Consider the following 14,359-nt stretch of genomic DNA (forward strand, 5'->3'; position numbering starts at 1 on the left):
AGGCCCGTTGTCAGATAACAGGTCTATCAGACTGACAGACATTTTATCTGACAAGCTGAAACAATCGAGATATGTCACAGTGTATGGCCACAGTATCGGCGATCCTGCCCTTGGGAGGAGACATTCCCCGTTCCTCCTCTGTGAAGGCAGTGCATACACTACAAGATGCTGCTGACCAATTATCAGATCTATCGGATATACTGGACGATTACAGAATGTCTGACAGACCAATTACTGATCAGTCGCAACAATACACTGTTCAATTATCAACCTGATAAGATAATGATCGGCTGACTGGACCAATAATTGGACATTGTATGCTCAGTATTACTCTTTGTTCTAACAATGTTGCTGTTTCCTAAAAATCAGTTAACCCTTAGAGGACAACTTAAGTTTAAAGTTTATGCTTCAAACAACAGAGAACAATGACGGTGATGCCTGCATATCATTTCAGAGAACTATGAATGACAAGCTGGATAGATCATTGAACTTTCCAATATGAAATTACAAGAGGTCTCTTCAGACAGGATCTTGTGCTTAAGGTCCAAAGGCTCTTTGATCAACACCGTTCCATTGCTGTCTTAACAGGGGTTTCCGACTTCTCCCTGTATTTGGGATACAATTTCCCAGCCAAAGACTTCCATCATTACCTGGAGCACGCATCAAAGCGCAATAATAATTGCTGTATTCAGAGCAGGACACAAACCGTCCACAAAAGCTGACTCAATCCTTCAGGGCAGAGTACTGGTGCTCATACACTTGTGCGATACCCCGTGACGCGACATCGTGGGACATAGCACCGGCAGTTCAGGAGGGAGGAAATCCGCACCTGAACTGCCAAAGTGATTACCATGCGATTATGCAATAGATCGCATGGTAATCACATGATCGGCACGTCACCGTCGAGTGCCGCTCCCGGCAGGTGCCCATCGTAGTGCGATAGATCTCATGTGGTTTTAAAACCACATGCGATCGCACTGCGATGCGAGAGATATTAAGTGCAGCACATAATATCTTGAGACGCGACATATCTCACAAGTGTATGGGCTACTAATTGTTTGCCTGTGCATTCTGTCTAATCAGCACTGCCTACATTATCTCATTCTCTCCAGGTAGGTACATGTCCTGAAATCTTTTTAACAACTCATTTAGCCCAAATATCATTAACACAATGCTATCCATTCAGAAACAATCTGCATTTTAGAAATTCAAAACATATTTACTTGATGAAGGCTTGTTTCTCCTGGCATTCTTCTGTTAATGTCGGCCTGCCATCACTCCGCATGCTAGGGAAAACATGTAACATGTTATTAGCTACTATTCATGATATACAGTACAGTACTACAGAGACACAGTTCTGGAAAGGAACACTAAGCTAAAAGAACATATTTAAATACCTTATAAGCTTTGCAATAAAATAGCGTTTATAAAATCACTTCTAGAACAATTTGGTAGCTTTGTCCGTGGTACATACATATACATTAACACACACTCTGAAGCTACTTTATTAGGGTAAACAATTTGTTAAAGGAAATCTCTAATCTGCCAGTCACGCCAAGCAACTCAAGGCCCGATTTGTTTGTAAGTAATGCAAAAAAAAAGCAAATAACTTTGTCTGGAACAAACCATGGGGATAATTCAGACTAGATCGCTGCAGCAATCGCAGTCTGAATCCTTATGTGGAGTACGCAAGCGCACCCCAGGGCCCAGTGAGATGCTAACAACATCTCAGGGCTGCGATCGCCTCTGCCTGATTAACAGGAAGAGGCCGTCACGAGACGGAAAGGGGTGTGCAAACGCTGGCGTGTCCGGACCGTTGCAGGGACGGGCCACGACAGCGGCGGGTAGCTGCTTGCCAGCGTGCAGGACTGGAGCTACTCACTGGTTGCAAAAGCATTGCCACCGTGCGATGCTTTTGCAAACGTGCAGGGTGGGGGGTGGGGTAGGAGAGGCTGAGCCAGACATGCGGGGCGGACTAGCCCTGTTCTGGGCGTCCCCCCGCATGTCTGAGAAACTGATCGTAGATGTGCTAAATTTAGCACATCTGCGATCAGATCTTAATTACCCCCTATTTTCCCATTCAAGCGGAGCATACTTTTTTTTTTCTGTGCAGGGTAAATACTGGCAGCTTTTGCATGTAGCCCACAAATGGTAGGCAGCTTTGTTTTTACAGTGCAATGTGGATTTCAGTCTGAACACACCCCACCTAAATCTAAATCTCTCTGCACATGCTACATCGGCGCCACTCACAGTGCGTCATGGTTCTGCCCAGTTGTTTGCGTTTTTTGCTTTACTTACAAACAGTGAATCGGTCCCTCAGTGCATATAAGCATGCAGACATGGTCAAGAGATTCAGTTATTGCTCAAATAAAACACCAGAATGTAAAAGAAATTATGTAATCTAAGTGACTTTGTGGAATGATTTTCAGTGGCAGGCAGCATGGTTGGAGTATATCATTAACTGCTGTTCTCCAATGATTTTCAAACACCACAGTATTTACAGCTTATAAAAGAATGTTGCGCAAAAAAAACAAAAAACAAACACTGTGGGGGGAAGACACCCCTAGCACCCCTAGGGGTGAGGCAGCAGTATTGAGCATTTCAGCAGACAGCTTAACTCTGGAATGCCTGCAGCAATTTACAACAAACTTGGTACACATATGACTTTCACTGTGGAAACAAACACTGTGGGGGTGAGAAACCCCTAGCACCCCTGGGGTGAGACTGTAGCACAGAGTATGTCAGCAGACCACATAACTGTGGAAAAGCTGGAGCAATTTACACCAAACTTGGTACACATCTGATTTACAATCTGGGAACAAACTCTGTGAGGGTTAGACTCCCCAAGCACCCCGAGGGGTGGGACAGCAGCACAGAGTTTTTCAGCAGACAGCATAACTCTGGAATGCCTGGAGCAATTTACACCAAACTTGCCACACATATGACTTACACTCTGGGAACAAACACTGTGGGGGTAACACACCACTAGCACCCCTAGGGGTCTGCCAGCAGCACAGACTATATCAGGACATGCATGATGTCAGTGATGACAGGGCCAGTGACATGATGTGAGGAGGGGAATGCAGGTAGCACAAACCCACACAATGAGAGTTATATAGTGGAAGTAGCACGGTCCCCCAGCAGCACAAAGTATATCAGGAGATACATAATGTGCTGCGCTATATAAGAAACTGTAACAAAAAAATGATAATTTCACAGGGACACTGACATGATGTGAGGAGGGGAATGGAGGCAGCAGGAAGCCACAGACTGAGAGTTGTACAGTGGGAAGAGCAGGATCCCTTGGGGGACCAAAAAGGGGTCCGGCCACTACACAAAGTGCGTCAGGGAAGCAAGATATATACTAGATCTCCAACCAACGTAAATTCACTTACTATCATTCTAATTTACCATCTTCATCCTCTAGCAAAGCACAGGTATTCAGAAATCTACAATGTTATTTATACTGTGTGTTTAATATTTAAATTTACTTTTGCAAACAGACATATATATATATACTCATGCACATACATACACACACATACATACACACTTCAACTCACTTTTCCTCTACATCCAATCGTAATAACTATGAATTAATAATATTACCTGATTTTGCCAGCAGATTTCTCTCTGATCTCTGTAGAGGGTGGGGAATGAAATAACAAAAACACAGATTTGTATGCATAGTCCAGAAATTTACTCAAAATGACAGATTATAAAACTGCCAGGTCCTACCACCAGATAGTCTTCGTCTGTGATCTATATTACTCCACGCAGGCCATATTAACTCTGGAGAACAGGCCTCAGTTTCTGAAGACTGTAACTCTTCTTGCACTGGTGAATCAGAGTTCTCCTCAATGTGAAGCCTAAAATAAGTAATTAAAAAGAATCTTTACACCTCATGTCGGATTTAATGCTTTGCCATTTCTCATGCTTCTTGTTACCAATAGGCCTGTGTATATGTTCCTTCCTGGTTCTCCAAAGTCAGGTGATTTGGGGTCTGTCATACTGCATGCGAAGATTTATGCCTACCACACCAGTTACATATGTTACCATACTCTGGGCCTAATTCATGTTTGTATGCAATTGCAATTCTCTAGACTATGGAGCTGCTTATGTTAGCAAGTGACGACGCCACCCAGAAATGAAGAGAGAAGCCCGACGGACTCATCGCAAGATCAATCCCAGTTGCATGCACATTAGTGGACTATACTCAATGATGGAGAACATCAAACCTAAGGGATGGTCTATGGCTACGCAGACTGACGACAGCAGTAGCGACTCAGACACCATGGGGGTAATTCAGAGTTGATCGCAGCAGCAAATTTGTTAGCAGTTGGGCAAAACCATGTGCATTGCAGGGGGGGGGGGGGGCAGATGTAACATGTGCAGAGAGAGTTAGATTTGGGTGGGGTGTGTACAAACTGAAATCTAAATTGCAGTGTTACAATAAAGCAGCCAGTATTTACCCTGCACAGAAACAATATAACCCAACCAAATCTAACTCTCACTGCACGTTATATCTGCCTCCCTTGCAGTGCACATGGTTTTGCCCAACTGCTAACAAATTTGCTGCTGCGATCAACTCTGAATTACCCCCATCTTTTGTAGGTACGGATCGTGCAGCCATCAGAAGATCCACAACACACCTGTGTTTTCCAAACTACTAGCCTTAAACTCCCTATTAACACATCCAAACGGCCACTTCCTGTCAATGATTCTGCGACAAAGTTCTCAGCGGAACCCTTGTGCATGGTGATCACAGCACATGCGTAGTTTACCAATAATAGCTCCATTGCGTACAAACAAGAATTAGGCCCTTTATTCCATACAGCACCTACTTTATCCTCAGCTGCCAGGCTACTTCAGACTCATCTCTCTGGCTGGTTGCAAATAGACAAAACTCATATGCTTCAATTGTTCACAGGCATCTCTCTCTTCTCTCCTATACCATTGGTTAAATTCCTTTCTTAATGTTAATAGGTTAAAACCCTCAAATAAAATGCGCTTAGCTCTGAATGCTTTTTAAAGACCTAAAGCCAAGGTGGCGACTCTCCAGGAAACTCATTTTCTTCCGTAGCTTCCCATGACTTTAGGGATCTTTAATACCCTTTAGTTATTTCGCTAATGGCCCACTGGCTGAGGAGATCATCTCTTAGCAGACATCTCCAAAGGACACCTCAGTTTTACATACTGGTATGCCCTTGAGGCACTCTATATAGGGTGGCTATACAAACTGGCTCTATGTAAAACTAAATTCTTGCAGCAACAGGGAGAACTGGAAAGTATCAATAGGTCATCCATCCTACTTCATTCTCGAGTCCTATGGACACAGGTCCTTAAAGCCCTATCAACATCAAGAGCCATCAAAAATATAATTATTCTTGGCTATAACTTAAGAGACCAGCTTTTGCTGAAAACAAGCTTTGGGTCTACAAACAGCCCAGTCATTATTAAACATGCGAAAAGAAGAAGACCTACAAGATGTAGCCCACAGTCCCAAAACTCTCTAGGCCAGGGCTGGCCAAACCAGTCCTCGAGATCTACCAACAGTACACATTTTCCAGACCACCTAGCTGGTGCACAGGTGTAGTCATTACTAATTAAGATGTGCTGCATTCATTCCTAACTGACAATTCTACAGATCTCCAGGAGGCCTGGAAAACATGAACTGTTGGTAGATCTCGAGGACCGGTTTGGCCAGCCCTGCTCTAGGCTGTGGAGATAGTCTTCCAGGGACTTTACCTCTACTGAAAACAAAGGTTAGAAAGGAGGGTCTGTAAGGTAGACAGCACAGATTAAGATTCTAACTTGGGGCAGGGATGAATAGGAGCTATACATGCATCAATACCTTATAGAAGGTCTGTACCTCAGGTAAAAAAATGAGATTTATGGAAAGAAGTTACCTTTGTTAAATCTGTTTCTGCGAGGTACACTGGGCTCCACAAGGATAGACACTGGGGTGTAGAGTAGGATCTTGATCCGAGGCACCAACAGGCTCAAAGCTTTGACTGTTCCCAGAATGCACAGCGCCGCCTCCTCTATAACCCCGCCTCCCGGCACAGGAGCTCAGTTTTTAGTTAACCAGCCCAATGCAGTAGCAGGAAAAGAGACGACAACAGTTAGTAGCCACATACACCACACTCTCACGACAGGAGAAGTGTCAGCTGCTAATGCCATACCAACCCATAGAAACTAAGTGCGTCGGGGTGGGCGCCTTGTGGAGCCCAGTGTACCTCGCAGAAAGAGATTTAACAAAGGTAAGTTCTTATAATTAATCTCGTTTTCTGCTGCGGGGTACACTGGGCTCCACAAGGACAGACATTGGGTATGTCCTAAAGCAGTTCCTTACGGGAGGGGACGCACTGTTGCGGACACAAGAACCCGGCGTCCAAAGGAAGCATCCTGGGAAGCGGCAGTATCGAAGGCATAGAACCTTATGAACATGTTCACTGAGGACCATGTAGCTGCCTTGCACAATTGTTCAAGGGTCGCACCACGGCGGGCCACCCAAGAAGGTCCAACAGACAGAGTAGAATGGGCCGTAATGTGAGCAGGAGCCGACCGACCAGCCCTCACATAAAGCATGTGCAATCACCATTCTAATCCATTCGCCAAAGTCTGCTTGTGAGCAGGCCAGCCCCGTTTGTGAAATCCAAATAGTACAAAGAGATAATCAGATTTCCTAATGGAAGCAGTTCTCTTCACATAGATACGGAGAGCCCATACCACATCCAAAGACCGCTCTTTGGGAGACAGATCAGGAGAAACAAGTGCCGGAACTACAATCTCCTGGTTAAGATGGAACGAGGAAACCACCTTAGGCAAATATCCGGGACGAGTCCTAAGAACCGCCCGGTCACGGTGAAATATCAGATATGGGGAACTACAGGACAAGGTACCCAAATCCGACACTCTTCTAGCTGAAGCAATGGCCAGCAGAAACACCACCTTAAGGGAAAGCCACTTAAGATCAGCTGAACCAAGAGGTTCAAACGGAGACTCTTGTAACGCCTCCAAAACCACCAACAAATCCCAATGAGCCACAGGCGGGACATACGGAGGTTGGATACGCAACAAACCCTAAGTAAAGGTATGCACATCAGGTAAGGTCGCAATTTTTCTCTGAAACCACACCGACAAGGCAGATATTTGAACCTTGAGGGAGGCCAGACGCAGGCCTAAGTCCAGGCCCTGCTGAAGAAAAGCCAACAACTTGGCTATACTAAACTTGGAAGCGTCATAATCGTTAGATGCACACCAAACAAAGTAAGAATGCCAGACCCTATAGTAAATCCGAGCAGAAGCCGGTTTCCGGGCCCGCAACATAGTTTGAATGATCGCCTCAGAAAACCTTTTAGCCCTTAAGACGAAAGCTTCAAGAGCCACGCCATCAAAGACAGCCGGGCTAGGTCCTGGTAGACACCGGGGTCCTGAACGAGGAGGTCTGGGCGTTGTGGAAGTAGAATTGGACGCTCTGACGATAGGCCTTGCCGGTCTGAGAACCAGTGCCGTCTGGGCCACGCCGGAGCTATGAGAAGCAGAATTCCTTTTTCTTGCTTGAACTTCCGAATTCCGCTGGGCAGGAGTGACACCGGAGGGAACACGTACGGCAGCCGAAACCTCCACGGCACCGCCAGCGCATCCACGAATGCTGCTTGAGGATCCCTTGTCCTTGTCCCGAAGACCAGAACCTCGTGATTGTGTCGAGACGCCATCAGATCTACGTCTGGAAGACCCCACTTTTCCACTAGGAGTTGAAACACTTCTGGATGGAGGCCTCACTCGCCGGCATGTACATCCTGACGACTGAGAAAGTCAGCTTCCCAATTCAGGACTCCCGGAATGAATATTGCCGATATGGCCGGTAGATGGCGTTCCACCCAATGTAGAATCCGTGAACCTTCCTTCATTGCCAGACGGCTTCGAGTGCCGCCTTGATGATTTATGTAAGCCACTGTGGTGGCGTTGTCCAACTGCACTTGAACAGGACGGTTCTAAATTAAATGCTGGGCTAGGTTCAATGCATTGAAGACCGCTCGCAATTCCAGAATGTTGATCAAGAGGAGGGACTCCTCCTTGGTCCACCGACCCTGAAGGGAGTGTTGCTCCAGCACCGCGCCCCAACCTCTTAGACTGGCATCTGTCGTTAACAGGACCCAGTTGGATATCCAGAAGGGATGGCCCCTGCACAACTGTTGTTCCTGGAGCCACCAGAGCAGCGACAGACGGACCTGCGGAGTCAATTAGATCATTTGAGACCTGATGCGGTGAGGCAGGCCATCCCACTCGGCTAGAATCAGCCTCCACCATGTCGAATGCTGATACCATGAGGCCCAGCACCTGCATCGCTGAATGTATCGACACTTGCGGACGAGAAAGGAAGCAACGAATCCTGTCCTGAAGCTTCAGGACTTTCTCCTGACACAAGAACAACCTCTGGTTGTGAGTGTCCAATAGCGCTCCCAGATGCACCATGTTCTGAGCAGGGATCAGGGAGGATTTCTTCCAGTTGATGAGCCACCCGTGGGCTTGTAGAAACCGGACCATCATATCTAGATGACGTAGGAGTAGTTCTGGGGAATTTGCCAGGATTAACAAGTCGTCCAGATACGGCAGTATCCTGACCCCTTGACGGCGGAGTACCACCGTCATCACCGCCATGACTTTGGTGAAGACTCGCAGAGCCGTTGTTAAACCAAAAGGTAACGCCCGAAACTGGTAATGGAGGTTTTGCTGATGTGATGCTGCTATAGAAATATGCAGGTAAGCATCCTGTATGTCCAGGGAGACCATGTAGTCCCCAGGTTCCAAGGCCTGAACTATAGAGCGAAGGGTTTCCATACGGAACTTGGAAACCTTCACAAACTTGTTCAATGCCTTGAGGTTGAGAATGGGCCGGGACATTCGGTTTCGGGACTAGAAACAGCGGAGAATAGTACCCCCGGCCCCTCTGCGCAAGAGGCACCTGTACTACGACGCCTGTATCCAGGAGGGTCTGTACCACCGAATGCAGAGTGTTTGCCTTTGCCTGGTCCAACGGGATGTCTGTCTGGCAAAATCGATTAGGGGGTCGGTTTTTGAAGGCTATGGCGTAACCTCGAGTGACGACTTCCCGTACCCAGGCATCTGAAGTGGTCTTCAACCATTCCTGGGTATACCCAAGAAGCCGGCCCCCCACCCTGGGATCCCCTAGGGGGAGGCCCGCCCCGTCATGCGGCAGGCTTATCGGCCTTGGAAGCTGGCTGACGGGCCGCCCAGGATCTTTTGGGCTTTGGCTTACCAGGTTTGGAAGTGCGAGCCTGACCTTTTGCTTTACCTGAAGGATGAAAGGGGCGAAAGGAAGTACCTTTAGCCTTCGACACAGAAGGAGCGGTACTTGGAAGTCAGCCACTATCTTATTTACGTCCTCCCCAAACAGAATATCTCCCTTGAAAGGGAGTACCTCCAGGGTTTTTCTAGAGTCCAGATCCACAGACCAGGATCTCAGCCACAATATCCGGCGAGCCAGGACTGATGTAGTAGAGGCCTTGGCTGCTAGGATACCGGCATCAGAAGCCGCCTTTTTAATATAGCGAGAAGCTGTGACAATATATGACAAGCATTGTCTAGCATGGTCAGAAGAGATTTCAGCTTCTAACTCCAAGGCCCATGCTTCAATAACCTCTGCAGCCCATATTGATGCAATAGTGGGCCTTTGTGCAGCACCCGTGAGGGTGTAAATCGCTTTCAGACAACCCTCCACACGTTTATCCGTAGGCTCCTTTAGAGACGTGATGGTAGTCAGGGCCGGTGCAAGGTTTCTCGGCACCCTAGGCAAAACTTCTACCTACTGCCCCTTCCACCTATCTGCCCACCAGGTTAAAGACATACTGCTGCCCTCCCCCAACCCCAGTCTGTTACATGACTGCTCTCTTCTCCCCATCTCCCCAGTATGTATGGGTGCCCTGCTGCTCTCACCCCCCCCCCCCACTCTGTTAAATGTCTGCTGTTCCATCTCCCCCACCATCTGCTGCTGCACGTTCCCCCCCAGACAGTGTGCGTGCCTGCTGCTAATCTCTGCCCCACCCCCTCCCCAGACTGCTGCTCTCCCCCTCTTTCCTTATCAAATGCAGAGAGTGCACTGTGCAGCCACCTTACCTGCAGGCTGCGATTTAGAGTTGGGACTGAGCAATCTGCGAAAGAGTCTGTAATGAAGAGCAGCGCTGCATGTTACCCCCAGCCAGGACTCCAGGAGCTGTACAAGTTACTGTCTGTGCCAGGTGGAGGCAGAGCTGGAGACTGCAATACGGGAGCTTGCCAGTCGCGACTGCTGTAAGATATAAGTGCCGGGGGGGGGGGTATTTGCGACGACTGTGAGATAGGACCACGCTACCTATTTCAGGCAGCTGTAGCCGGCCGCCCCCTCAGGATCCGGCGCCCCTAGGCGGCTGCCTAAAGCTGCCTAATGGAAGCTCCGGCCCTGATGGTAGTGACAGGTAGAGCTGAGGAAACCACCATCCTAGCCACATGTGAGTCTACTGGAGGAGGTGTTTCCGAGTTCTTAGACAGCTCTGGTGCGAGGTGATAAGGAGCCAGCATCTTCTTTTGAGGCACAAACTTCGTACCCGGGTTTTCCCAGGGTTCCTGACGTATAACCACTAGGTGGTCAGAGTGAGGTAAAACTTGTTTAACCACCTTCTGATGCTTGAACCTATCTGGTTTCTTAGGAGGGACGGATGGCTCGGGATCATCCGTAATCTGTAGAATTAACTTAATAGCCTCCAAAAGATCAGGAACATCCACATGTGAACTACCCTCCCGATCAGCCGTATCTGAGTCAGAACCTGTGGGGTCAGTGTATGTGCCGTCTTCATCAGACGAGGTGTCAGTGACAGCAGTGGATTGTGAGGAGTCAAGAGCTCGCTTAGATGACCCCTTGGACTTAGGCGAGCGATGGTCAGACTTTTTAGTAGTCAGGGACTGGTTCAACTTCTTCAATTGGGCAGATAAATCGTCCGCCCACGGCGGGTTAGCTGCAGAAACCACATACGGTTGTAGTGGCATAGGGGGTCCCATAGGTGGTGTTAGTTTATTAACTAGCGTATGTAGAAGCGTGGAAAAAGCGGCCCACGGTGGGTCATTATGTACCTCCGTTGCCACAGTCCCACTGGGGGGCAAGGAGACCCCAGAACCAGAGCCCACAGCTGCTATATTCTCCTCATAGGGATCTGTGGCTTCAGCAACACCGGCAGTGTGTTCAGCCCCAGAACCGTTACCCTCAGAAGCAGACATGATATAACTTGCAGTATCAGGTAACAGTACAATTGGCAGCAGCAAAATACCTCTTACCCAAATCCCTGCGCAGTGTAGTCAGCACTAGCAGAGACAAAGGAGAGATAAGGTGACTAAAATCACAGAGAAAAATACGTATTAAAGTATATCTTTGTGAAAATCCTATATCAATATAAAACCTGACGCACCAAGCCCCCTCAGGTTATAGAATATAGGGATAGCAATTGAGTGAAAGACACGAAATGGACACCACTCATCTATCTAATGCACACACAGATAGTCACAGTTTGTACAATGCAGAGGTTATTACTAACAATAATACTGCACTGGACTAGCTTATATATATAGCTATATAGTCAATAGATATAACACTACACAGTAAGAACTGGATGTATATCATAGGGTAATTGTACTAGAAAACCCTGACTAAATGCACTATTTCTTTACTAGCACTGTCTAAAAAGGCAGGTAGAATACTTAAGTGTCATGTAAAGTCACAGCACTGACAACCAGGTGGCTTTACACAGGAGGATTTGCCCAAGCAGTCCCAGTAACAGTGAAGCTGAGCGATAATGGTGCCCAGACACTGCCAGGGAGTGAGGGAGAGACAGATATGCAGCTCCAGGGCAGGAACATTTGCGGGAAATGGCGCCCTGGGGCTGGGGGAGGGGCTTCAGGTCTAAGCCTTACCCCCCTGCTGGCAAAACCACAGAGTACTGTGGGCTACTGAAAATGGTTTAGAGAGAAAACCTGACCTGGTGATCTAGTGGGATCGCCTGTACTGCCACAGTGTCCACCGCCAGCGTGCGCGGCCCAACTATCACTGACCGCGATAAAGACCGGGTCCCGCAAGCGGGACCCACTTACCACCTCCCGAAGCACGGCCACGCAATCCCAGAGAGCCCCCGTCGTGTGTGCCTGACGTGAAGAAAACCGGAGCCTCCTGCTGTAGTTACCCGGCAACCAGGGCTCGGGAGTGTACAGCGCTGCTGGGGAGAGCTGGAGCTGCAGCAGTGAATGTCTTCTGACATTTACCACCGCTGCTGCCCTTGAAGTCTTCACTTTTTTCTTTAAAAAAAGCTCTTCTTAGTGCTGCCTGGAGCAGCCCCTCTGTTATGTGCCTGCTTACTGCAGCACCAACTACAAAACTGAGCTCCTGTGCAGGGAGGCGGGGTTATAGAGGAGGCGGCGCTGTGCATTCTGGGAACAGTCAAAGCTTTGAGCCTGTTGGTGCCTCGGATCAAGATCCTACTCTACACCTCCTATGTCTATCCTTGTGGAGCCCAGTGTACCCCGCAGCAGAAATAACCAGTATTTTAGAGTCAGAAGCAGATTCCAAGAAAGTGAAGTTTCCTTTCACACACAAATCCAAGATTTCCAGCATTTTGGCCCTTTTGGACTCGAGGAAAAGCAAAACGAACCATTTATGGCAAACAGTCCCAATCCGACAAGTCTGGTAAGACTAAAAAGCATTGGGCTATCAGTGGACCGGCTTCTAAATCAGAAATCAGCCTGATGGTGCGGGCCTCCCCCTGGCGGATCCCAGGGAAGGAGGCAGACTTCTTCAATTTGCACAGATCTGGTAGCAGTCTACCAAAGATGCCTGGGTACAAGAAGCGGTATCTCTCGGTTATACATTTGCTTTCAAGAAACACCCTCCTCAAAAGTTTTTTGTACCACGCCGTTTTCAGTGGAAACGAAGGCCAGGGATTTCTAAAAGGCCGTTCAGAAATTGCATCAGTCAGGAGTAATCATTCCAGATCCTCCTACACAACGTGGACAGGGTGTTTACTCCAACCTGTTTCTAGTCCAGAAGCCAAATGGGTCGTTACGGCCCATAATCAATCTCAAAGCGATGAACAAGTACATTTGGGTATAGGGTCCAGCTATTACATCTATGATATGATTGGCTAGGGATCATTTAAAAACGTAACACAACAGCATATGTCATTGCACCTTGAAAAAGACCTCTGTTAGAGGTGGAAACGCGTCGGTGATTACAGGACGCTGAGGAGGGTAGCAGGAGAGTTCCATTCCAGTACAGCGAGGCACAGGGGATTCCCGGGTTTCCCTGCACCAATTAAACACTCAAGCTGGCTTTGAACTGTGTATACAGTTCATACTATCTGGTAATTTCCTCACCACTCCCCACCCCAGTTCCATATGCTGCTATTTCAATTTACACTGTGTTTATAAAATCATTGTAATTTCCAGTGCTGCTATATATCCTATTGGATTATACATGGAATTTTTTTAATACTTGAGGAATTTTTTAATGCTTGATGAATTTGCGTTATACATACGATTAAAACTGTACTTCACTATGTATACAAAATCTTTTTCTTTTTTATGACATTCGCATGAGTTTGCAATTAACTCTGGGACCTTTTGAAGCGACTATTCATTGTGGAGCGCAGGAAAAGTCCCCTTTTCTCATATTTTTTCTTTGACACGTGTGGTGAAGGATTTGGGAACCTTCTTTGGAGAAGGGGGGTGCTATCCAGCAGCTAAGCCTTTGCGCACTGAGACCTCCCTTGTATTTTATTTGCATTGTGTTTTGGTAATTCCCTAACAAGGCTGATCATTGTGCTGCAGTATGTTTAAAATTAGAGAGAGTCGCAAAAATACGTTTGAATATGTTTTTAGGGAAAACGGTGAATCAGGTATCCTAATAGACGAAAGTCTTGAAAGTATTACCAGGAAACTAGAAAAAGTGCTCCTGAAGGAAAATAGGATTTGGTGGGAGGCATTAACGCTAGAAAAGTATCTCTCCCACAAAATCATTCCGAAGGGTCTATTGATAAAAAAATCAGCCTCTTTCCGATCATCAGATGAAAGTTTTGATCAGGAATGGAATAAAATTCTTGAGACTTGTTCTCTAGATCTTATTAACCTTATCATTTTAGACAGGAAACAAGAATTGGAGAAATTAGAATTAGAAATAACCAATTACAAAACCCTTATTCACCCCTTTAAAGATCTGCCCGAATTTAAGGAAATAGAAAAAAGAATAGAGACCAACCTTAAAAAAAGTGAAAAGGCGATTATTGAAAGGAAGGTACGGAAGTTTACCAGGGATAAG

General features: G+C 47.1%; 1 protein-coding gene across 4 annotated transcripts in view; it reads right to left on the bottom strand.

The window, feature by feature from the left end:
• Positions 1–14,359, bottom strand: part of TDRD12 (tudor domain containing 12) — a 614,823-nt gene that overhangs the window by 320,304 nt on the left and 280,160 nt on the right. For all 4 annotated transcript variants that reach the window (XM_063958365.1, XM_063958363.1, XM_063958366.1 and 1 more), the window contains 3 exons: positions 3,739–3,869; positions 3,610–3,640; positions 1,224–1,286 (listed from right to left, as the gene is read on the bottom strand). In XM_063958365.1, coding sequence (XP_063814435.1) covers positions 1,224–1,286; positions 3,610–3,640; positions 3,739–3,869 — 225 coding nt within the window. The remainder of the gene's footprint in view (positions 1–1,223; positions 1,287–3,609; positions 3,641–3,738; positions 3,870–14,359) is intronic.

The sequence above is a fragment of the Pseudophryne corroboree genome, chromosome 3 (genome assembly GCF_028390025.1).
Source record: "Pseudophryne corroboree isolate aPseCor3 chromosome 3, aPseCor3.hap2, whole genome shotgun sequence".
Taxonomy (NCBI): domain Eukaryota; kingdom Metazoa; phylum Chordata; class Amphibia; order Anura; family Myobatrachidae; genus Pseudophryne; species Pseudophryne corroboree.